Source organism: Notechis scutatus, chromosome 1 (assembly GCF_049901735.1).
Source record: "Notechis scutatus isolate UNSWTSFEM ecotype Mainland chromosome 1, rNotScu1.2, whole genome shotgun sequence".
NCBI classification, from domain to species: domain Eukaryota; kingdom Metazoa; phylum Chordata; class Lepidosauria; order Squamata; family Elapidae; genus Notechis; species Notechis scutatus.
The window spans coordinates 104,368,582-104,394,550 of record NC_142009.1 but is presented as its reverse complement, the minus strand read 5'-3'; the positions used below and the strand labels follow the sequence as shown (position 1 = coordinate 104,394,550).

Here is a 25,969-nt window from a genome sequence, read left to right as displayed (position 1 = left end):
ATTTTCCATGTTTAATTTCAAAATGAGCCCCCAAAGCAAATTTAATTACTTTGGTTTGTTTTTTGTTTTTTTGGTTGGGTGTTGTGGGGGGGGGGGGGGGGGGGGGGGGTGGGGGTGTTTGGGGGGGGGGGGGGGGGGGGGGGGGGGTTTTTGGGGTTTTGGGTGGTTTTTGGGGGGGTTTTTTTTTTTTTTTTTTTTTTTTTTTATAAAAAAATATAAAAAAAGGGCAGGGGGGGGGGGGTTATATTTTTTTTTTTTTTTTTGTTTTTTTGTTTTTTTTTTTTTTTACAACAGCTGGGACCTTATGCCCAATAACACATACTAGTGACAATCAAGGACTAATTCTAATTAGTCACATACTTTCATTAGTTCACAGGCTTCAGAAGACAAGGAATCATTAATGGGTAAAGTGTTTCCTACTTTTAGATCCTTCTAGTGGAGTATGCACATCTAGGGATCCCTTTTTTCTGTATTAATAGCAATAGCACTTTATATATGGCTTCAGTGCTTTACAGCTCGCTCTAAGTGGTTTACAGAGTCAGCCTCTTGCCCCCAACAATTTGGGCCCTCATTTTACTGACCTTGGAAGGATGAAACGCTGAGTCAGCCTTGAGCCTGGTGAGATTCCAACTGCCAAATAGTTTTATTAATAGTTTTATTTGCATTCACTGTCTCTTCGGGACAGTTAAGATCCGTTTGGACTGTCCAGGAGCAAAGATATCGGCAGCGATCTCAGACCTCCAAGATCGCATGCCGTATCATCACGACGCCAGCTCCGCCCTGAATGTAAAGAGCGCATCCTGTCGATCCCAGGGACACTGCAAAGTCCCTGGTAGATCCAGGAGAAGCTCTTTTTGCCAGCGGCAAAGAGGCAGCCATTAAAGCTGCTGAAGTTGGGACAGTTCCGAAACAAAAGAGAATGGAAAGAGAAAGTGTGCCTTTTCTTTACTTTAAGGTTTGAAAGGACGCCTAAGGCAGGGTGGGCAAACTTTTTGGCTTGGGGCCTCATTGACTTTAAAATTTGACAGCGCGCCACCTGGTGTCGAATGCCTGTCATTAGTCAAAATCAAATGAATGCAATCATTCAGTCATTACATCAAACCATAATTCTGTACCAATCTTGGGGCAAAAAGACCAACGGGCGGATGTGGCCGCGGGCTGTAGTTTGCCCACCCTGCCCTAAGGAAAAGAAAGAATCTGTAAAAGTTTTGACAGAAGTGATTAAGCGGTGATTTTAAACAGAAGTCAAAGTAATTTTTTTTCCTCATTGCTGGATTTTCTACACATGATTTTATATTTTGAAACTGGACTGGTTTTTTTTTCTTCTTTCACCTATTCTTTCTCTCCTTTTTGACTTTATAATATTCTAGGCTAGAGACTCCCTTTTAGTCATCTTTTTTAATATCTTTTTCCCTTTTTAATTAATTTTTATTATATTTTGTTTGGAAAAGGAGGGGGAAAGTGAAAGCAGAAGAAACTCTGTAACACTGCCAACTAGAGGCTTGGAAATATTCTATCTCCTTTTTTCTTGACCAGACAAAGCTGAGAAAGAACTGAGACTTCTTTTCAAGGACATTGCTTGTTTGATAAGATAGAGGGAAGAGCATGGGAGAGTATTACTGCAGTATTATCTGGGTTTCTATCAATAGCTGCAGTCTCGTGTTGAAGTTTATAGAAAAAAAGGTGATAAGACTCTGGAGAAGAGAGTTATAAATTTTAACAAAAGCCTTGGATAACCAAACAAGGTGCAGTGTGCTCTTTTTATTTTTTTAATCTGGACTATTTCTTACTTTAACAAACCCCCTCCTTACTAGCTTACTTTTTGCAATAGCTATTTGGATTTTTGGCCTTTTGGAACTTGTTTTTGTCTTTCTTTTTGTTTTTGAAGTCTAATTTTCACGTTTGCATATTATTTTAAAGGAAAAGCTTTAGTATTAATGATTTCCTTCCTTTTTTTTCTTTTTAAGGGAGTAGTCTCTTTTCTTTTTTCTCTCTCCCTCCCTTGTATATTTTTTTTCTATTTACCTTCCATATTGGTTTTGTTTTTTTAAAATTTTTGTGGCTTTCTTTTTTTTTTTCTTATGCATCCTTTTATACCTGAGACTTTTTAATTGGATTAAGGTGTTGAAGAACCTGAAGAACTTTTCTTTTCTCTTCTTTAGTCTTTTATTTTTTACTTTTCCGCCTTTTTCAGGATTTAACAATTTTTTCTTTTTTGTGTGTGTTTATGGTCTTTTCTTCCATTTTTGAGTTTTTACTGCTATCTAACCAATCGATTGGATTAAGGTATACAAGAACCTTATTATTATTAATTATTATTATTATTATTATTATTATTATTATTATTATTATTATTATTGGTATTATTTGGTTTCTTTTTCCCCACTATTTTTACTTGGAATTACAATTGGTTATTTCACAAGTGGATTAAGGTCTAGAAGAACCTGAAGATTTTGAATTGTCCAAAATGAGTAGGAAACTAACAGCCCCTGGTTCCTCAACTTCTACTTCTTCCTCTTCACCATCTGGAGGACAACGCTCAATACAGACAATGTTACAGCAAGAAAAAGAACAGGAAAAAGTGACCCTGCAGATGATTATGCAAGGAATTCAAAATATTCAAATAAGAACAGAGAATATTGAAAAGAGAACAGAGAACATTGAACAAAGAACAGGAAAAACTGATGAAAAGGTGGAGAACATTCAACAAATGATGATGAAGTATGATGAGAGATTCCAAAAAATTGAAGAAGATAAACAAAGAGATAAGAAGATTGGAGATATTGATAGCAGATTAACTGTGGTTGAACAAGATAAATGTGGGATGTTGAGATGGGAGATGGACAGATCAGAATTTTATCTCAGATTCCAAAACATAGAGAAAGAAAAGGGACAAAACCTAGCTGAGACAATGATAGAAATTTTGGCTGAAGCTTTGCAAATATCTAAAGAGAAGATGATGGATGGACTAGACGAGGTTTACCGAGTCTTCACAAGATATGCAATGAGAAATAGCTTACCAAGAGAAGTTCACATCAGATTTACAAAGAAAGCCATTAAAACGCAAATATTGCAAGTGGCAAGAGAGAAAATATTGAAATATAAAGACAAGGAGATTGTGGTCCTGAAACAAGTACCCAGAAGAGTGACAGAGAAGAGAAGAGAAGAGAATACCGATTTCTGACTAAAATCCTACTTAAAAAAGAGGTGAATTATAGATGGCTGATTCCAGAAGGTTTAATGTTTACATGGCAAGAACAGAGACAAAGAATTGGCTCAATTGAGAAAGCTGAATTATTTTACACAGAATATTTTGGAGGGAAAGAGGAGGAGGCAGAAAAAGAAATGTCACTAATTGAATTCCAAGAGGACTGCCAAATGGCGATTGAAAAAGAAGAAGGTGCACTAGGCGGAAAGGTGGAAGTCAAAGAACAACGTGAACCAAGATCTACGAGAGCTGCTAAACCTAACTATAAAATATAACCATGGAAGAGAAAAAACTGATTACAATTAACATAAATGGACTTAACTCAGCTGTTAAAAGAAGGAAAACTTTTCATAAATTAGAAAAATTAAAATTTGATATAATCTGCCTACAAGAAGTACATATTAAAAAGCAACATGAACAATTGCTGATACAGCCAAAATTAGGGAAAATATTTACTTCTTTGACACAATGCAAGAAAAGAGGAGTGGTGCTATACATTAAAGATATTATCCCAGCGAAATTGATCTATACCGATGACGATGGAAGAATACTAATGGTGGAAATAATGGACAATAATATGAAAACACTCATGATTGCAATCTATGCCCCGAATGACAATCAAGAAGAATTTTATAAAAAATTACATATGAAAATGATTGAACTGGACTATGCTAATATAGTTATGATGGGAGATTTTAATGGAATTGTAGATAATAAACTGGACTACACAGCACAGAAAACAACAAAGCAAAACAGAAAGACTCTCCCTAAATCTTTTTTTAAAATGGTAGATGAAATAAATTTAAAAGATACATGGAGAGAAAGAAATGCTAAGCCTAACAATACACCTTCTATTCAAATAGACATTTATCATGGTCCAGAATAGATATGATATGGACGTCAACAGAATTGTTAGCTAATATTCAAGAAATAAATATTGAAATAAGTACTTGGGCAGATCACAATCCAATGACAATTAAATGGAAAGGACAAAGAAGAAGACCTAGATGGACGTTAAATAATACTATATTAAAGGAAAAAGACTTCACATAGTGGATGGAGAAAGAACTGGCTTTCTTCTTTAGAGAAAACAAAAAAGATACATCAATCCAGAACATATGGGATACAATGAAGGCATATGCCAGAGGCTTGATAGTAGACTATACAAGGAAAAGAAATACCATGAAAAGACTAGCCTCTAAGGCATTAGAGGATGAGTATAAAGGACTTGAAAAAGAGCTACAGAAAATGCCACAGAAAAAGGACATTAAGTTAAAAATGGATATAATTAAACATAAAATGGGACTAATAGAAAAAGAAGAACTAGCACAGAAAATCAGAGGTGTGAAACAGAACTACTTTGAAGATGCAAATAAACTAGGTAGATGATTAGCATATAAATTGAGAAAGGAGAAAGAATCAAGGAAAATATTGCAATTAATAGATGATCAAGGCCAAGTTTGCTATGGAAGTAAAGAGAAGAAGGAAATTATACGAGACTATTATGGGAAACTATACACACAAGAGAATATTGATGAGGAAAGAGTTAAACAGTACTTACAGAATGCTAATCTACCCCAGATACCTAAAGAGATTGAAACAATGTTAGAAAGCAATATAACGATGATGGAGTTAACTGAAGCACTTAAGAAGCAAAACAATGGAAAGGCACCAGGCCCAGATGGATTTCCGGCAGAATTTTATAAAACACTACAAGAATCATTGAACCTTCCATTGCTAGAAGTTATGAATGAAGTTATGTTAAAGAAGAAGATCCCCAAATCATGGTCAGAAGCTTATATTACACTTGTCCCAAAAGAGGAGGCCGATCCATTACAAATCAAGAACTATAGACATATTTCCTAAACGCAGATTATAAAATTTTTGCTTCAATATTGGCAGAAGGACTTAAAAAATACTTAAATAATTTTATCCATCCAAAATGGATTTCTGCCAAAGAGACAAATTAAAGACAATATGAAAGTAATATTGGACACTTTGGAATACTACGAGGCACATCCTGAAAAACAAATGGCATTGATATTTCTAGATGCACAGAAGGTATTTGATTATGTGAATTGGCGATTCATAGCTGGAACAGATGGGCTTTGGTAAAAAATGTATTCAAGCAATAGAAGCTATATATCATAATCAAACGGCAAAGGTAATGATAGATGGAGAACTGACTCTATTGATATAAGAAAAGGAACAAGACAAGGGTGCCCACTACCACCTCTCTTGTTTGTGTTAACCTTGGAAGTGCCAAACAGAAATATTAGAGAAGAAAAGGATATAAAAGGGATGAAAATAAAAAGGAAGAATTTAAATTGCAAGCATTCGCAGATGATTTGGTTTTCATTTTAGAAGATCCACTAGAAAGAGCATCAAAATTGATAGAAAAGATAGAGGTATATGGAAAGGTGGCTGGTTTGAAAATAAATAAAGATAAAACAAAGATCTTGACAAAGAATATGCTATCAAGACAAAACTGGCGGATCTATTGAAAATTCAGGTCACGAATAAGATCAAGTACTTGGGGATACATTTGACAGCAAGATGTAGTACACTAAAAGAGAATAATTATATCAAACTTAAGCAGCAGATAGCGCTAGATTTGGCGAAATGGGAGAATTTACAACTGTTATTAATAGGGAGAATATCAACAATCAAGATGAATATACTACCCAGAATTTTTTATTTGTTCCAAACAATTCCAGTTAGGCTTGGAAAAGATTATTTTGAAGATTTAAATAAAATTGTGTTGAAATATATATGGCAAGGTAAGAAAGCTAGAATAGGGTTAAAACTTTTGCAAGATGCCAGAATAAGAGGAGGATTTGGTTTGCCTAATTGGGAGTTGTATTACCAAGTTACAAATTTGATGTGGGTTAAGGAATGGATAACATTAAGAAATACTAGATTGTTGAACATTAGAAGGACATGATCTGTTGTTGGGGTGGCATGCTTTTCTATGGTATAAAGGAACTAAAACACAGGGGTATTTTAGAAGACATTATATACGGGAGTCTCTGTGGGAGAAGACTAAAAGACAATGTTATTTGAAAATTCCAGTCTGGCTATCGACTATTGAAGCATTTTCTTATCCTATAATATATAAAAAGGAACAAACAGTTAGATATGGTGAAATATTGAATGAAAAGGGTGAACTTAAATCTATGCAAAAATTAGAGGAACAAGGTAAGATGAATTGGTTTTCATATGCGCAAATAGATTCAAGGTATGATAAAGATTCTAAAACAGAAGGTTTCTATGATAAACTGACTGATTTAGATAAGATTTTGACAGGTACTGATGAAAAGGTGATTAAAAAATTGTATGGATATTTATTAGAAATTAAACTAGAAGAAGAACAAGTTAAAGAAACAATGATTGCTTGGGGGAAGAATTTTGGATATGGGATTGATCTAGAGAAATGGCAAAAATTGTGGTCTCAAAATTATAAAATGACAATGTCAATAGCATATAAAGAAAATTTGTATAAGATGTTTTACAGGTGGCATTTCCCGCCGACAAGAATAGCAAGAATGTTCAAGAACAAATCTGAAAAATGTTGGAAATGTCATCAGACACCTGGCTCATATTACCATATGTGGCGGACTTGTGCGGATGCTAAAAAATATTGGACTAAAATCCACACGTGGTTGGAAAAAATGACAAAAAGCATATAGACTTGAAACCAGAGATATTTTTATTGGGAATTTTACCTGAAATATATAGTAAAGAATTGAAATACCTGATTGTAAAATGTATTAACAGTGGCTAGGATTGTATTTGCCAAAAAATGGAAAAATGAGAAAATACCATTACAAGAGGAAATCATTAAGAAAATATTGGAATGTGCTGAAATGAGTAGATTGACATTTGAAATCAGAGAACAAGATGATAAACAATTTTATAAAATTTGGGATCTATTCTATCAATGGTTAGACAATAAAACATGGCAATGAAATATGTAGATTCTTAGAAAATAATAAATATATGAAGATGTATTCTTTTCTTATTATATCTACAAAATGATTGTAGGATAGATTTTAGATGATAATATGAAATGTCATAAAACAAATTAAGTAAAATATGGATTATTTTGTAAAACATGAATGAATAAATGTGTAATTAAATGATTAACAATATTAATGTATTTAATATTTGATTGAAAATATGAGAATATATACAATGTAATTGTAATTGAAGACTACGAAACGGAAGCACCAATTTGTAAACCAACCGACACACTGTATGTATATATATGGAAGATGGCTTGATGTTTTTATGTTTTGTTTGTCTATGTTTGTCTTAAAAACCAATGATTTTTTTAAAAAAAATAGTTTTATTTGGCATGAACGTATCCAAGCACAGTACAGATAGTCCTTGATTAACAACCATTTGTTTGGCAACTGTACAAAGTTACAGTGGTGCTGAACAGGCAGACTTATCTGGTCCTTGAAGTCGTAGCCATTGCAGCATCTCTGCAATTCATGACCGCAATTCAGATACTTGGCAAACAGCTTGCAATTGAGCCAATCGCAGATATGATGGTTGCAGCATCCTACAGTCATGTGATCACCATTTACAACCTTCACTGCTAGTTTCCAATAAGCAAGTCAATGGGAAACCAGGAAGTCACAAATGGCAATCATGTGTGATGTCATGACTAATAATTGTGTGGGAGTATCTAATGAATGCAACTAGAATTGCCAATATCAGTCAACATGATCATGTGATGTTGAAACTTTACTACCAGGTTGCATAGTAACAGAGTTCTTGGTTCTAAATGCCATCATTAACTGAGGACTACTTATATCAGATCTGATGATTTTTAAAGGTAGGAGCCAATCACCAATATCCAGTGCTAATCCTTTCTCTTTCTCCATCATCCACCATGCAGAACAAATCACATTCTCTGACTGATTGGCTCCCTGGAACTTCTGGGTATTTTCTAAAATAATTTATTCTTTTTTAAATATAAAGTCTGGGGTATACCACTAATCTTGTAAACGGTGGTGGGTGGGGGTATTTCCATGGTATGCCGCTTCCCTTTCTTCTTTTTGCACTTCGCTTCAACTTATGATTTTAATTTTTTCATTGTCTGTACGTTAGGAAGGTGGAGGCAAACACTTAAGTATGTGTGTGTGTATATGTGTGTGTAAGTGAAGAATTTTTAATTACATTGTTACATTACATACTTTCAATGGTATTGTTTTCTTTGTACATTTGTATTCATTTTGGTGTTTGGAATTTTAGAGAAGCTGTTCACATTAAAGAGGTGTGTGATAATAAAAAAGTTTAGGAACCTCTGCTCTAAAGTACGGAAGCAATTTTAAGGTGGATATGAGATTATTAAAGAATCCCCAATCCTGATTATTTTTCTCACTTTTTCCTTTTTCTATTTTTCAATACATTTTTCACTTATGTCTTTCGGGCTACCTTTTTCTGTGCAATTAATTGCTAAAGGAGCAGAAAGATTACAACATGCATCCTCTTTTCATCTTCAATTTTACAGTCCTGATTTTGGAAAGGATGATTAATGCTACCTGTTACAATGAACCAAAACCAGCTCATTTGTGAGGCATGCCATCAAAATAATAAATAGTAGTAGAAAGAGAGATAACCTGCCCCAAGATCCCTGGAATCGCCTTCTTTAATGCATCTGAGTTTGGCCATTTTACTCTTGTATTTCTCTGCCCACAGAGATATTAATAAACAAAAATACAAGCAACCACTTCTGCCTTTTTAGATGGGTGATGCAGTACCAATAGTCCTTGGCTTACTTCCATTCATTCATTGACTGTTCAAAGTTACGACGATACCAAAAAAAAAATAACTTACAACCTGTTCTGTAAGTTACAGACGTCACAGCATCCTCATGGCCACAAGATCACAACCCAGGCATTTGAGTGTCTGGGTCCTGATTATGGCCACATCGTGTAATAGGCATTTGCTGGCTTCCCACAAGCAAAATCAATGGCCAGCAGGGAAGGTTTCAAGCTGCCCCAGTAAATTGCTCCCACTTCTAAGAGCCCACTACTGTACAGAGTAAGACATTTCAGGGCATAGATGCTTCACCTCATTCCACCCCGTTGTGAAAGTGGGGACTGGATCCAATTAGCCAACTTCTTCAAACCCCAGAACGAAACAGAACCATCATACAGGCAATGTTTCCTTTCACCCAAAGCCTTTCTTTTTGACGGTCCCACTATGCCTAATCCTTCCTGCTGCACTACCAGTGAGAAGGGTGCATGTTCATCCCAAAGAGTGAGGAGACAGCAGCAACCATGCAATCCCTTCCATCAAGAACTCAGCACAAAGAAAACAGAAGGCACGCAATTGTATAAAGACAGTCGCTGTTCTTGCATTAAACAAACGATCTCTCCTCACTTTCTTTTTCTAGAAAGTATAGCAAGAAATGAGTGAACTAAGTTGAATCCACTCATTGCCAAAAGAGAGCAAATGAGAAGATTAAAAAGTCCTAGGATTAGTCCTCTGGGTTGTGTTGTTCACACAAGCATTGGGATCAAGCTGTCTGTTCAAGCAAAAAGTTTAGGTAGTGTCGTGGAACCAATCTTGGGTGCTGTGATAACGCAGGGAGAAAAGTACCCAGGATTTAGACTAGAATGGAAAAGCAGAAGAGTTCCTTCCCTGGAAGCTGACTTGTCCGCTTTCTAGTTAGGGAAACTCACTTAGGACTCTCGATCTTTGTTTCTTGTTGAAAGAAAATAAGGAAAGCAGAAGAAATGACAGCTTGCATCATTTCACCCAACCGGCACCTTTTTCTTAAACGGTAGAAATCGCTGTGCTAAAGTAGGGTGGTTTGTTTTTTCTCTTCCCAAACAAAGATTTAATTTCAGCTTCAATGGGACAGCCTTTGACTTTTTTTTCCCCCCTGGCATAGAAAAGCGTCCATTCCCAAAAGATGCTTTTGCTGTTGCCGGGGGTTCAAATTCCTGCACCACCAATCTGCCTCGTAGGTACTCAACGCTTTCGGAGTTTCCTCGACTCTGGCTCCGCCCACCACTGGCCCCGCCTACTGTGACCCTTAGATCCGCCCACCAAAGGCTCTCCCTGCAGTTAGTTGCCCTGCCCTCCAACCCCCCAGCTCGACGGGTGCGGGAATTAAGCCCCGCTGCTGGGACGGCACCGCGGAAAGGAGCAGGGCTTGAAAGTTCAGTCGCTGCGGAACCGACGCTTCGGCTCCCTGGGCCGCCGCCGCCGCGCTCTTCCCGCTCCCCGCCTCCCGGTTCCTTCTTACCCGTCCTTGCGCCGCGCTTTGTAGACGTGCCCGTAGGTGCCTCGCCCGACTTTGCAGCCCTCGTACTCGAACAGATCCTCCACCCGCTCGCGCTCGGCCGCCAGCTTGGATTTGAACTCGTAGTCCATGTCTTTCACCCATGGAAGGAGCGACTAGAGAAGGAAGAGAGGGAGGTGGGCAACGGGGTGAGGCGGCGGCGGCGGCGGGACCGGCAGCATTCAAGCGCAAGGGCACGAGGCCACCATACTGGGCACCATTTCCTTGTTTTGGGTTTTGGGGGGAGTGGGGGGAGTCCCCTCAGCCGCCACCCGCTTCAACTACGGCTTCCAAGAGTTAGAGTCGCAAGGGCTTCTGGGTCAGGTAGTAGTGATGGAGGCGCGAATTCGCAGGCGCTTGGGGAAGACTGGGAATGCCGGAACTACAAGGCCCAGAGTCTCTTGCAGTACCTTGGCCAGCAAGCGCTTGCGCGTTACGGCGCGCTCCCTCGATTATTGCTGAGTGGGTGCTGGGAAGTTGCTGACTCTTCACGTTGTGAACGAGTGGCGAATGGCTCATTAAAGAAATCGGGAAGCGAGCTCATTCCCTTGGCCTGCCACCAGCTGCTTTCTTCTGGAGGGAAAAACTAGGTTACGGAGCTCGGTTAATGGAGAAGTCTCGCGCAGGGACTTGTTTATCTCCCGAGCTGTCATTCAGGTTGAAGCCCTACCCTTCATTCCTTCCCTCGCTTCTATTGGCTAGAATTCGTCCCGCCTTTTCTTCCTCGACCAATGAAGCGGTCCGGTCGCCGAAATTAAAATACTGTTCTCAATCCTTTCGTTGGAAGGGCGGAGCTTTGCGCTGATCGTTGCGGGCAAAGCACTCGGCTGGAGCGGTTCGTCCCCTCCTCGCTCCAATGCTTCGGGTTTCCCGCCCTTCCCCCGTCCTGGATACATTATTAATGACTCCGGCCGCGCGATTCTCACCGATGGCTGCTCGGCCTTGGCATAACGCTGGGCGAAAGAATAATGGTCGCAATGAGTAAGGCAATAGCAGTTGAGACATGCCATTAGATGGGTGGCATTGTTCTACAGGTAATGCGTATAAAATCCCCCACCTTCCGATGAAAATGTGGGGCAGTGCACCTAATCCCACTCGGAAAAGAATAGGAGATAAAGACAAACATCTTTAGGTTTGGCTTAAATGAAAAGGCCGTAGCTTCGAAACAGTCTTGGAGGAATTAGTTTACAAGTATTTCATTTACTATCACCAGTTCTTAATGTACCCGGAAGAATTTTCTTGAAATATTCAAAATACAAATATCAATTTTTAAAAAGTCAAAAACTCGCTTCATACGTGCTTCCACCTATTCTGACAGGCTTCCTGATTCTTCACTAAAAGTACCTCAAAAAGGAGGGGAGCATCAAACCTAGTTAGTTTACAGATTGAAAAAGGCTCAAAACGTCAAAATGCACACCCACAGAATAGCCTTATATTTTATCCTTTGTGGTAAAATATTATGGGGCTGTGGCAACATTTTGACATGCTTGTTTTTTTAATTTTTAAAATGTTTTTTTTTTTTGCATTATGAACAAATACTATAAGAGGTATATATATAATCACACAGTCATGCATCTGCAAACTCAGGTGTCCTTTTTATTGCTTTCTATTGGACTCAGTGCTCAACAGAATACCTTTCTCATCAGTTGTTTACCAAAAACCTTGAGCCTTTGACCATCAAACATCCACCTAGAACAGGGGTCTTCAAACTTGACAGCTTTAAGACTTGTGGACTTCAACTCCCAGAATTCCTCCTCCAGTCATGTTAGCTCAGGAATTCTGGGAGTTGAAGTCCACAAGTCTTAAACTTGCCAAGTTTGAAGACCCTTGACCTAGAATGAAGTATCTCTTTATTCAGAAGAAATCAGTAAATTCCCCCCCCTCCCCGAATTACTTCTGCAGGTCCCCCCCTCCCCTAAAACTCCCATTCCCAATACTTTTGCTACTCTTTGGAATCCACTCCCCCCCACCCTCTTTCTTGCAGTTCCACCAGCCCATCCTTCTCTTTGATGATCTCCCTGCCTAAGCAAACACCATGTTTCTGGATTTTTGTTTACTTTGAGCCATTGATAAGAGGCCATGATTGGATGCGTGCTTTAAATCCATTCCACTCTGGTCTGGTAAAGATGAGCCCTGAGTTACTAAATTTGCTGCTGCTATAAATGTAGTCTTATTATACTGAAAGGCCAGTTTCATTATTTGATTTTTTTTAATGTCATAAAGAGGATTAATGTATGTTAACACACTTGTGTTTGCATTATCTCCTGTCCTTCAATTTAACAACTACATTTTAATCTATTTTAATGTGAACCAATCTGTGTGATTAATCAATTTATTTTTATAAAACAAAATGGATTATATAAATCATGGTTCAGTTAACCACAGGTAATCATGTGGTTATACATTGCCATTCCTCTAAAATCATTTTTGATGCTGTTTTTATTTAAGTAAAACTGCATCATCCATACCTTTGTTTTTAGAAGTTAAAAAATTCTGAGGTTTACAAGCTAACTAGCGTTGGAAGAAATATCTATCTGAGTTCAGTTCCAAGTGGAGAAAAAGATACCGAAACATGGAGGCTGTTTGGAAAGTGGACAGGATCACATGCCTTGGAGGTCTTGGGCGAAGAAAAGGGGCAGGATGCTGAGTCTCTGGCTTGGAACTTCCTGGAGCACAGGAAGTGTATCCTGATTGGTTGCTGCCAGAGGTCATAGCTAGTTTTGTAGGTTGTGTGCTAAGTTTGGTTGAAATTTGGTGGGTGATGCAATGAAGGGCAATTGAATGGTTCTGCCTGAAGGAGGTAGATCTTTGTTATGTAGAATAGACTAGCCCAGGCCTTAATGGCCCATTAACAAAGGTTGGGGGGGGGGGGGAGTTTCTGCCTCTGAGTTTCTTTTAGGGGAAATATTCTGCCTTTTTAGTATTTCCTAAAATATTTCATTTTTCTAGGAGAGGGCTGGGTTTTAACTTCCAGCGCTAGGAAACATACTCGTAGTTGCCAAGGAATGACAATTGAAAATTGAAAGTTACTAAAAAGTTTGGGGGCATAGAACTTAGAAAAGAGTGATTGGCTCATTTACTGACTAGTTAGAACCTGAAAAAGAACCTATCACATGTCAATGTCTTACACATTTGTTCTTTTTCAAATATTCAGGCATAGTGCCATTTATGTAAAATGAAAGTATTTGCTTAAGAATATAGAAGCAAATAAGGGCAATCCTATAGTTTGCAAAAGCAGAAAAGAAAAAGCTACAGGAAAAAAGGAATAACATATTTAGAGGCCATTAGATGCAATGGAGATGATGAGACTATTAAACGAGTTGAGAAAAAGAAGCAATATCCTAGAAGATACAGCTCATCAACTCAAATGCACAATTTATGAATTCAGCCTTTACTGAGGGTGGTACCCCTTCTGTTTTTGCAACTGGGCCATGTTGCTATGCTACTGTCACTTTCTTCCAAATCCTAACAGGCAATATCTTAATGCCTGTATTAAAAAGACCACCACTCATCCACCTTCAATATTTTACAATGCTGCCTGAAATAAGCCAAGCTTATGTCTTTCTTATTCTATACATTGGAAGAGAGCACAATGTTAACCTATACAGAATATTACTTAACATGGAATAGATTTTATTCAACCCTTCCTCTGCTTTAATCATGGGAATAGCCAGGTATTGTATCTGGACTGCAGTTAACACAGCCCCTGCTTCTTTTCCACTGCTTCTAAAAAAACAAATGCCGATTGCTTTTGTTTCTGTGGTCATGTCTTTTGAGGGCCAGTGGAAAAGTTTAAAAAAAAAAAACCACTACTGCTTTATCATTCTTCCTGTCACTTGTGTTAAAAGAGGAAACTTGGCAGAACTTTAGTAAATTTCACTTTTAAAAAACAACTAAACCAGTTAAGGGAAAAAAAAAAACAGCTGCAGCCAGCATAGCCAGCGATAATGAAAACAAAGTTGTTTCTGGATATCCTACCCATCCCTACATTAAAATTTACTTCGAAGTTGCAATATATATTGATGCACTTCATTTTTAAAAGAGCCTTTTATGATAATGACAGTATTAAACATTTCAGTCTGCTTCCAAGCTACAACTTATATGGAAAAGGGAAACATAAAAAGGAAAGATAAGTATATATCTTATTGAGAGTGAAATCATATATAAGACAGTTTGCACTAAGAATTAAGTAAATTTCTTTTGCAAGTTAGATTTTTCAACATTCCTGGATATTTTAGTTATAATCAAAATTAATTGGTTCAGAATCATTTCCTGCTAGCACTATATAGAAGTACTACATAGAAATAACATGCAGAAGTTTTTAATGACAGTTGTTTAGATATAATGACTATGATTTATGGCTGATAGGAGCTGGAGTTCATCATCTGGAGGACTATATAGCTTTTTTCATCTCTAATGTAAAAATATCCATATTATGATAACTGCCACTCAGTAGAAGATTTTTTTTTTTCATATAATAGGAAAAAGAAAAAAGTCAACTGTTTTATATGTTCTGGTTGCACCATGAATATTAGTTTTTTGTTAAATTTTAGTTGGGAAGCCCTATTTTTGATTCTTTAATTTATAAATTAATCTATTTCTATAGAACAGTTTCCCTTTTTTGTTTAGTATAGATATAAATACTAAGCATGACAAATAATAAATCGCTCAGTCGCTTTTCAGAGTGAGATTGGCCGCATATAAATTAATAAATAGTAAAAACAAAACAAAGTGTAATGCAAAACTATAAAAAGACCTATAAATAAATCTACAGAGATAATTTCATAGTTAGGATGACATAAAAACAGTAACAAAGTTGGAAGGGACCTTGGAGGTCTTCTAGTCCAACCTTTAGCTCAAAAAGGAAACCATATACCATTCTAGACAAGTAACTGTCGAGTCTCTTCTAAAAAACCTCCAGTGGTAGAGCACCGACATCTGAAGACAAGCTGTTCCACTGGTTAAATGTTCTCACATTTTATTTTAAGAAATTTCTCCTTAATTTTAAGGCGCTTCTTTCCTTGATTAGTTTCCCTCCATTGTTTCTTGTCTTGCCTTCTGGAACTTTGGAGAATAGATTAACCTCCTCTTCCTTGTGGCAGCCCTTCAAATATTGGAATACTATTATCATGTCACCCCAGCCCTTCTTTTCACTAGTCTAGACATACTCAATTCCTGCAATCATTCTTCCTATGCTTTAGCCTCCAGCCCCTTAATCATCTTTGTTGCTCTTTTCTGCACTCTTTCCAGAGTCTTTCCATATCATCATGGTAACCAAAACTGGATGCAGTATTCTAAGTGTGGTCTTACTAAGGCTAAAGCGGTACTAATACTTCACATGATCTGAGTTATCTGCTATAAAGGAATTATCTATTTAGCATGTATCAATACTAATTTAATCAAGAAAGATGCAGCATTTCATATTGGACCCAATTCACATTTTCAATATATTTAAATGTTCGCTTACCCATAAGTATTTAATAAAATTTAGATTGGTTAGATAACTATAGCTAAATGATTGGAAAATTAAACTTTACTGGGCAGGATTTTGTCTTATTTTACCCTATTTTCCAGTATAGTTCAAGTATAATTTACAAATGGGTCTAAGATGTAGTTTCAATAAGTACAATTCCAGGTTTAAACCTGGAATAATTCTGTCCTTATGATTTTACAGGACATGCTGCAAGTGGCATAATAGGATTAAAACTGTTAACTTAGTCTATTCTTTCACCCTTACTAAAAACATTCAATGAAAGCCTTAACCAGTCAGAAGCATGATTGATAACAGAGGGCAATATTTATGGGCACATCTGGTGAGAAGCATATATATAGAAAATTATGATGTAGAAATATAAACGATAAGCAGTATGAATGAGTAACATGAAGGCATGTTCTGTGTTTGGAAACTCAAGAGAAGGCAAATAATGTGCTATGGTTTAATAAAGGTGGCCTAATATTGGCAAGCAGAATTAGTGAATCTCTCAGGATACTAAATATATAATTACAAATGAACTAACCAAATTGTAAAACAGTATGAAATGGTGTTATCTGGATGGTTGTAAGTACATATGAAAGTAGAAATCTGTCGGTAAATGACACTTGCATGTTACACCATGTTGAATGATGAAATTGAGGTGAAAATTCTGCAACCTTCTGAATAAATGCAAACCAGAGGAAAATTATTTTGTTAAATAGGGTTAACTGAAGAATGGGAGAGTTTTAAAAAAGTGATTGAGTCTTTAAGAAATTCAATAATGAATGATAAGTTGTTTGGGAATATCAATTTTAAGAAGTTTTGTTTTAAGATTTAAACATAAATCTATTAATACATGTGCATATAAAGAAATGAATGTAAATTTAAAACCTTGATTTATATATCATTAAAGTTTGAGAAGATTGGTGAAAAGTACAAAAATGATGAGAGGTTCTGATATCTATGGAAATTCTCAGTCATGGTTGTCCCAAAGGTGCTTTTTCAAGAGGCAACTGGACTTTCTGTTTTTTCTTTGAAGACATTTCGCTTCTCATCCAAGAAGCTTCTTCAGCTCTGGAGAAGTTGAAAAAGCTTCTTGAATGAGAAGCAAAACGTCTTCAAAGAAAAAACAGAAAGTCCAGTTGCCTCTTGAAAAAGCAACTTTGGGAGAGGTTCTAATGTATTAAACAGATCACTGTTTGGTAGTACCAAGAGCTTGGGAACAAATTGACCTGAATATAATGAAAGAAATAAGAAAGAAGGGAGAATTGCAAGAAGATGATATACAGGTTCTTTATGAAAAAGTATTAAAAGATACTCTCCCAATAAAATGAATGGAAATATGCAGAAACTGCTTATAATAGAATGAAAAGAATGGTTAAAAGTACCACAAAACTCAACAAAGTGGGTGATATTATCAGATATTATCAGTACGGACTGAAAGACTGGAGGAAGAATTATTACTAGTAGGAAGTAAGAGGCTGAGGCTGTAAGAATTGCATGAGGAGATGGCAGTTTGGAGTGACTTTCTATGTTGATTAGTCCACCAAAATAGTATTATGTAAATGGAGGACAATGGAAATGAAGTGATTTGGAGCTAGGGGACATGGAAGAAGAAAAGGGGGTCTTAGGATCCAGGGGAATTGTGAGGGACAACAAAAACATTAGAATAGTGATAAGTATGCGAAAGTATGACAGGAATTGCTGGGTGAGCCATTCCAGGACAACTTGTAATTTGATAATGGCCTTCAGTTCAGCCTGATTGCTGACCAGTCTAGAGTCCTGATTGCTTCAGTCTAGAGTAGTGGTTTCAGTTGAGTCCAAAGTCCAGATTGTTCATGCCTCTGGTCTCAGGCTTTTGCTAGTAAAATTTGCCAGTTCAATTTTTAATAAGACCATGCTCAGAGATGATTTGTTCATGCATAAATAAGTCAACCTGTGATATGTTATTAAAACTTGACTGGCAGAAGGCAATGATTCTACTAAGTTCATGTATCTTCCTAGTGAGCACAGAAGAGTTCAGGCCATACAGATTTGTGGAGGGGGGTGCACAGGAGGGCAGGCAAGGCACAGCAGGAGAGAAATTATATTTCTTGAGTCCCATAAGATTATATTATAGTTGGTCATCTAGTTAGCCAGATATTTACACTGGATTTGGCATATTTGTCCATGTATCAATTCTTTCTCAATAATAGTTATAATAATATTTTCTATTACTTGGTTTATTTTGTGGTTCTTTGCAGTTGTTGCATGCAGACATGCGATATTGCAATGCATCACTATTCCTACTTTGTCATGACATTGTTTGTAATCATATTGTGCACTTTTGCTTCTTTGAAGAGATACCATTTGCTGTTTGTTGCTGTCTTCTCTATTCTGCCTTTATACAGTATGCATTTGCACAATTAGTCTTTCTGTCTCTTATAATTCTTAAAACCTCATTTGTTTTTTACTGTTTTATTTACAAATGTACATGAGTGGGTGTAAATGTATGTATATGTATGCATGTATGTACACAGAGATATATATACACACAGGTGCATGTATATAGTATTTATATTTTATACTGTTATTCTAAGTATATGTTATCCAGATTGCTAATTTTAATTTCTTTGTGTTGTATATCTGTACCCTGAGCAAGTTTTTTGCATATATTATTTGATATTTTGTTTTAGCCATTTTTTTTGTCTGTATATATTTTCCTTAACTGTCCTGGCATTCTCAATTTAGTTTGGGATATTTTGAATGTTTGAATGTTAATTCTGTAGTGTTGGTTAATAATCACAATAAAGTTAAGCATTAAATATTAACTTTTCTGCTTTGCCTACTATTTTTTTTGTGTACTGGCTATGTAATACTTCACTTCAGCATCTCTTTTCTGTTCTTCATTTGATCTTTCTTATAGGTCAGTTTGATTTATTTATTTATTTATTTTATTTATTTGATTTGCCAATTGTTTACAAGATAATAAGTGTATACATAGTTGTGAATACATGAAATGGTGTCTAAGGTTAAAGTTTTTGGGGTTTGGGGAAGAAACTACAGAGTCGGGTAGAGTATTCAGTAAGCCTTCATGGGTTTTAGTGCATCAGCATCATTGTCCTCCAGATAGTCTTCTAATGCCCTTCTTTTCTTTTTCAACTATCTGGTAGACTTGCAGCATTCCACACCCACCCATTTTCATTGGTAAATAGAGTCTGGCAATGTTGCTGCATGGATGAAGGGCATATTTTTCTGGCTTTCATATCCAGGACTTTTAGTTCTGGTGCTTATAGTTGATATTACAGTATTGGCATCTTTTAATACTTGTGCTAGTTGTTTCTTTGGACCAGGCTTCAATTCAAGCAACATTAGTCTGGGGTATTTTCTGCTACTCTAGATGGTCAGTTATTCTTTGTTTCAATTTCTCTTTGTCTGAGAAGGCTGAAGAGAGGGGCTTGGTTTGGAAATGAAAATGATTCAATAGGCTGGCTTCTTATACAGCCAACACTCCTTTGCTTGTCTCTACAGTGTGAGCTATTTCTGGCAAAAAAAAAAAAGCCCCCTGTAGACCTCTGCAGTTCTTCCACTTCTGAATCTTCAAATACTTTATTTTGTATAATAAATGGATGTTGATTTGCTGGCCTATGTTGTGTTATTTCTGATTCTGGATATTTTTTCTGGAACTGATGTATTCTTTTCAGATATCCTCTTCTCAAGAGGATTTGTAATAGCAAATCATTATTTCTTTGTTTTCAGCCTTTTTTGTGATGGGTACACAACTTTTCTTCTAGCAACTGCTGCATGTATGAAGGATGTAACTCAAGGGTGTCGAACTCAAGGCCCATGGGCTGGATCCAGTCCACAGGGTGCTTAGATCTGGCCCATGGGACAGGCTTGGAAATAGCAAAGGACCGGCTTCTACTGAAAATGATGCCTTATTCTGGGCCTGGATAGCCTCTCCTGCAGTACTCTGGCAGCCAAAATGGGGCGCGGGGGGCTGTATGTGGTGCAGGAGGCCATCCCTGATTCAAAAGGTTATAAAAGTGAGGAAAGGTAAAATATTTTATCTTTCAGGCTTGCAGGATTCTGCTACTATAGCCTATGTCAATAATTTTGTAGTTCTAGTCTTCCTATGGAGTCAGTTTCTTGATCTGGCCTCTCTCTCTCATAGGGTGATCAAGTAGATCAAGTATGTATTAAGAAAACAAAATCACAGAAATGTACGCCTCTCTATTTTTATAAGTGTATAAAACCATGTGTGTGGAGGTGTGATCCCATGTCAAGCTCACTATGCCCACCCCGCCCACGTCCATCATGGACATGCCCCACATGCCTACCTCGGCCCTCCGAGGTCAAACACAATCCTGATGAGGCCCTCAATGAAATTGAGTTTGATACCACTGATGTAACTCATTGTCATTCTTCTTCTGGTCTTCCTAACTAGGGCTTTTAGTTCTGTTCAAGTCCAATCCATATTCTAGCTGTGGAATGGAATTGCCTTAGTGTTAATTGCCTTGAGGGCATTATCTCTACTGGTCTGAAGGTCTTCTTCACGCTCATGATATATTCATTTCCAATCTTTTTCTTGACTTTTTAGTGTGCTTGATGTTGTCAGCTTAGGGTGCCCAGGTATTTGTAGTGATCATTTCTATCCAAACTCTTGATATTATTTCCATAGGGCATCTTGATTTCTTCACTATCTTTTCACCATTTTCACTGAATAGTTTTCACTATTTTCCTTCTGTTGAGGGTGGCATATTTATCCAGTCCAAACTCCATTGCAATAACTTCACTGTATATATAGACAGTGTTGAGCAGTATTTCAGAAGTGTTTTTCTGTACAAGATCTTCTCTGTAAAGTAAGTAAGCTAGCCAGGCAGATGTTTCTGATGTTTCATAGCCATGGCTTCACTTGTTCAGTATTGTTGACAAAGGAACCAGTACAATGATAAATAGTACGAACAATACCAACAGTAGTGGTGATAATGCATCTCCTTGAAAAATTCTCCTCTTAATATTAACCTCTCTCAGTCTATCACAATTGACCAGCAACTGTGTCTTCCATTGTGCCATTGATTTTTGCACAAATGTTCTGATGTTTCTACTGACTCATTATTTCTAGGCACTTGATTATCCAATTATACAACAGGGAATCAAACACCTTTGTGTATTCAATCCTCACGTTAAAATTGGTCTTCCTTCTCTATAATTTTCAACTAGATGCTGTTTAATTGCATCAACTACCTCATCAGTTAGCAATTTGAAAGTTAATGGTAAGCAGGTAATTGGCCTATAGTTGCCCAGTGGTGCCCCTTTTGCTGGATCTTTTATTATCAGGTAAGTTTTGTGAGATGTTAATCAATATTTGATTTCACCTCCTTCCAATATTGTTAAACAGCTTGGCAATGAGTGGGTGTAGATCACTCAGCCAAAAAACATTAATGTTAATGATTATTAATTTACTACTATGGTTCATTGCATGGTCAGCCAGGTGTTGAGACTGCATTTGATATTTTTATCCATCTATCAAATCATTGCAGGATATAAGATGTTTCAAGCAAAAGTGTGTTTTGCAACTGACTGATGGTGATTTTGTCAATGCCAATAGTGTTCAAGTCTTGTTTTGCAATTGCATCCAAGGCTCCTATTACTATTGGTATTACCTTTGCTTTCTTTTTTCAATCATTCTATTTCTATTTTGCAGGTCTTTGCTATCTTCTTCAGTTCTTTCTCTTCTATTCTGCTGTCTCCAGGTACTGCCATGTCCACTATTTAGAGTTTTTTTTAATCTTTATTGACAGTTGATTAAGTTTGGAGTGTTGTTATGGCAAGTGCACTTTAGCTTCATTTTCTATTACTTTTTCTTATTTTATGGCCCCACTAGTTCTTGCTTGCAGGCAAATAATATAAATAGTATTTTTTTGCAGATATTTCAATGCACCATTGTTGCTACTTTCTCATGTCATTGTTTGTAGTCAGTCTGTGCAATCTTCTTGTGGCAGCTAACCAGGTGTAATTATTATTAGAATTTATATCGCTCTATTGCTGATTTTATAGGATCAGCAGAAATAATTGGAGAAGACTATACAGCAGATATACACTGTTTTATGACCACAAATATGAGTCCAGGATTACTCTGATGAGTGGCCAATAAATTTAATAAATAATAAATCTTGAATTACATCTGGAAGCCAACTAGTAATAAGTGCGTCTGACAAAGTATACATGTAATATACAAGTGAAAGACTACCCTAGTTTTTTGATCCTGGAGAATTGTAAATATGTGAACAAAATCAGAAGCAAAAGCCTGAAATCAAGCCTACTGCACTATATTGGGGGGTGCGGGGAGACCAAAATTAACCTTTTATTTCATTATAAATAGGAATCATTACTGGACCAAGTCAATGGAATTCTCTCATAATAGTTTCATTAGTTTTTCTACAATCATTCTATTCATCATGGTAGTAGGATTCCAATTCCCCTAGAGAAAGTAGATTATCTGCATTCTTTTTAATCAGGTTTCAAACTAGGGTATCAGTTTGTGCTAGTTGGTGACTTATATGGGTTCTAGATGTGAGGAAGGCTCCCTTCCTGGTCTTTTTCAATTTCTTAGGATCATGAATTCCATTGATCATAAGATCCTTCTGGACTACCTGCAAAAAATTTAAGTTCACTTCTGCTTCTTCTAAAATGTAGAGCTTCAGTTGGCAGAGAAGCAGGAAGAGGTCCGATCAGACATAGTTCAGCTTTTCTCTCTTGTCTAATTGTTAACATTTGCATGATACCACTGGGAAATGTCTTAATATGCAAATTATATTCAGTTATAAATCTCTATTAGAAAGTCTTGGCCCAGTGTGTGTGGGGTTGTCAGGATTTTTCCTGGGAAAAAGTTGAATCATAGTAAGACTGTATTAAGTACTTCAACTTATATATAACATAATGAAGGCAGCATTGTTTTGAGTTTCTTCTCATACTTTCTACTTCCCAGGACTCAATTATTTTTCTTTTTTTTTTTAAAAAAACAAGTTTTATTTTCAAGACAAACAATACATAGATACACATAAAACAAAACATTTTAAATTTTCTCAATTTTATTTTATTTATCTCCTCTCAATTCATATCATTTTTCTGTAATGGCTTGGTGTTCTCCTTTCACCACTGAATAAAACCAATAGTATTCTTTCTTGAAGAAAGAAATGCTGACAACAATGACTCTCACTTACAGTGCAGGCTACATGGGATTGGCTTTGAAGAATACCTGAAAGATGCAATTTATGCAGAATACCACAGGGCCCGTCATTTGGAAGAGGTACTTCTCACATATAATGCCAATTTTGCAGGCTCCCGATAGTAATTACCAATAGGCTCCCAGGTACAATTCAAAGTGCTGTTTTTCACTGATAAAACTCTATAAGCTTTGGTGCCCAGGGATTTGTAGCAAAATCTACCTATCTCCAGTTAGCATGGCTGATGTGGGAATGCTGAGTAACCCAAGAGAATATTGGGGGAAAATCCAAAAGTCAGTGCTTCCCAGCGACAGCTCCTCACCTGCTGATAGTATTCCTGTGGAAATCCACATGGCACTCTCCCTCTTTATATTTAGAAAGGTGATTTAGACCAGCGGTCGCCAACCGGTGGGCCGCAGCCCACAGGTGGCCCATGAAAATTTTTTGGTGGGCTGCAGAGAAATCTCACCCCCAGAGCACCCCCCCCAAAGCAATTAATCCAGGCTGTGCAAAAGCACAAGGCTGCGCCGTCCACCTGGCCCCCAGGAACGCTCCCCGCCCACTCACTCCTTACCCAGCAAACTTGCTTGCTAAATTGCTATTTTTCTTTTTTCCGACCAATATCAGTTCTGCTGTGCTGGGAGATTTAGAGTAGCTAGGAAGCAGGAAATGGTTGGATTTCTTGCTTTCTAGCTAGTCTTTAGATCTTTGGCTCTGCTTTTAAGCACAGCTGAAGCTCCCTTAGGACTAAAGTTTCTGTTATTCAGTGCAGACTCACAGCAAGCAAATTTGAGAGACTGAGCTAGCCGATGGCAGATAGATAGATCACTGAATGAATCTGATTCTGTGAGCAACTCAATCTGCCTGCTTGCTTTGACTGATTTTGGGTAAAAGTTGCTCTTTTTTAAATAAAAAAATTCAATATTTACATACATGGTATGTTGTGAGTTAATTTTGTGAGTTTGCTTGCTAGCAAATTTTATGTGACAGACTGAGCTAGCCAATGGCAGATAGATTTCTGAATGAATCTGTGATTCTGTGAGCAACTCAATCTGCCTGCTTGCTTTGCCTGATTTTGGGTAAAAGTTGCTGTTTTTTTATAACAAATTCAATATTTATATAAATATTTATAATATTTACATACAAGCCATGCCCAGCCAGTCATATGATGACCAAGCCACACCCACAAATTAGGCCATGCCCACAGAACCGATTAGTGGTCCCTGGGATTTAAAATTATGAGTTTGGTGGTCCCTGAGGTCCAAAAGGTTGGCGACCCCTGATTTAGACAAGCCTGTAATGTTTGAGATCTTATCACTTGAGAAACATCTATAATTATAATTAAAAAAATACGATATATGATTTTATAGTGGTTGTGTTAGAGTTTATCTTGTAAATCCCTAGGTACCTTTTGAAAACATGTCAGTATAAAAATACACACAGACATATTTTCTTTCTCCTATGCAGAGGCTATCCTAGGATATATTAGGTCTGTCTGTCTGTCTGTCTGTCTATCTATCAATCAAATTTGGAGACCACTGACCTCACTCAGAGTGAGTTGACCATATATTGTTAATTCATTCTAGATAGCAATAATTTTTTAAATAATTGATACAGAATTATAATACCATCTTACTGATTTTATTTAGAAGTAACAACTAATTCAATCTGTTTTCAGAGAACTGTATGTTGCTTTTGTGCTATTTTTGAAATAAATCAAAATTGAGTAAAGACTTTGATAGAATAGACAAAATGGCTGTTATATTTCAGAGCTGCAGGAGCAATAATTTTATTGTTATCTAAGGGGCAGGATTAATTTGGCACTACACATACCACTAACAATTTTGATTTTGATACCATGTTTGAACTGTAGACCTGGTTAAAATACCATTATAAAATGCTGCTCTTACTTGCTTTTGTAACATTTTGTGGTAAAGAATACTGGAGAACTGGAACATTTTCTCATTTAGTATTTTGTTTGTTCCATTAAAGATATTCCATTATATGTTTTAAGGGACTAATAAAGCTATAACTCATTTTATAATTCTTGAAATAATTACATTATGAAAGTATATTCCTCTGCTCAATTTCATGAATTATCCCAATAAATTTGCACTATCTTAATTAGGATAGATGTTTAAAAGTTAGTCCAAAGTTCTTATTTTTGGTTAAAATTTTATTTTTCTCCCCACTTCTTTCTTTAATAACATGAAAATGTTTAATAACATTTGTAGCATACAAACAAAAGTTAATTGTTTAGATTTGTGCCTCTGCAAAATATTTTCCCAGCATAGACTCATGCATGTACTTTGTGGGAGGAGATACAAAAGTCTCTTATAGTGGATTAATTGTAGTTAATTTTGAGCAGAGATCTTTCTTACACAAATATTTCAACATATTTTCAACACATTCTCATTGTATAGCTTTACTAATGGAAATTCTTAACAAGATATTGCATGCTTACTTTTCCATTTTATAGACTTTTAGTGTTAGTATGAGTATTTGGCAGCTTCATGTTCCATCTTGTGCTGCATAAGGTGATTCTGTCTCATGGTACTGAAGAATTCCCCTGCCTATAATGATATTTTACAAATTACAGACTCAGTGATTGGATATTTATGACTAAAAAGACACAAATAATGCATACAGGCTGGAATCTTAAATACACTTATTAAGGAATGAGCACCATTTCCAGCTACAGGACTGTTCTCCAAGTAAACATAAAATGTATTGCAGAACCAAAGGATACATAATGGGACTTTTCATGACTATTTAAA

The 25,969-nt window shown here is 36.7% G+C and overlaps 1 protein-coding gene across 5 annotated transcripts in view; it reads right to left on the bottom strand.

The window, feature by feature from the left end:
* CDK19 (cyclin dependent kinase 19) overlaps positions 1-11,166 on the bottom strand; it is an 88,836-nt gene extending 77,670 nt beyond the window's left edge. For 2 of the 5 annotated variants that reach the window (XM_026666675.2, XM_087942272.1), the window contains exon 1: positions 10,476-10,902. In XM_026666675.2, the coding sequence (XP_026522460.1) occupies positions 10,476-10,603 (128 nt within the window). In that variant the 5' untranslated portion in view covers positions 10,604-10,902. The other 3 variants (XM_026666677.2, XM_087942282.1, XM_087942287.1) reach the window with 3 other exon arrangements.
* Between the last annotated feature and the right edge of the window lie 14,803 nt (positions 11,167-25,969).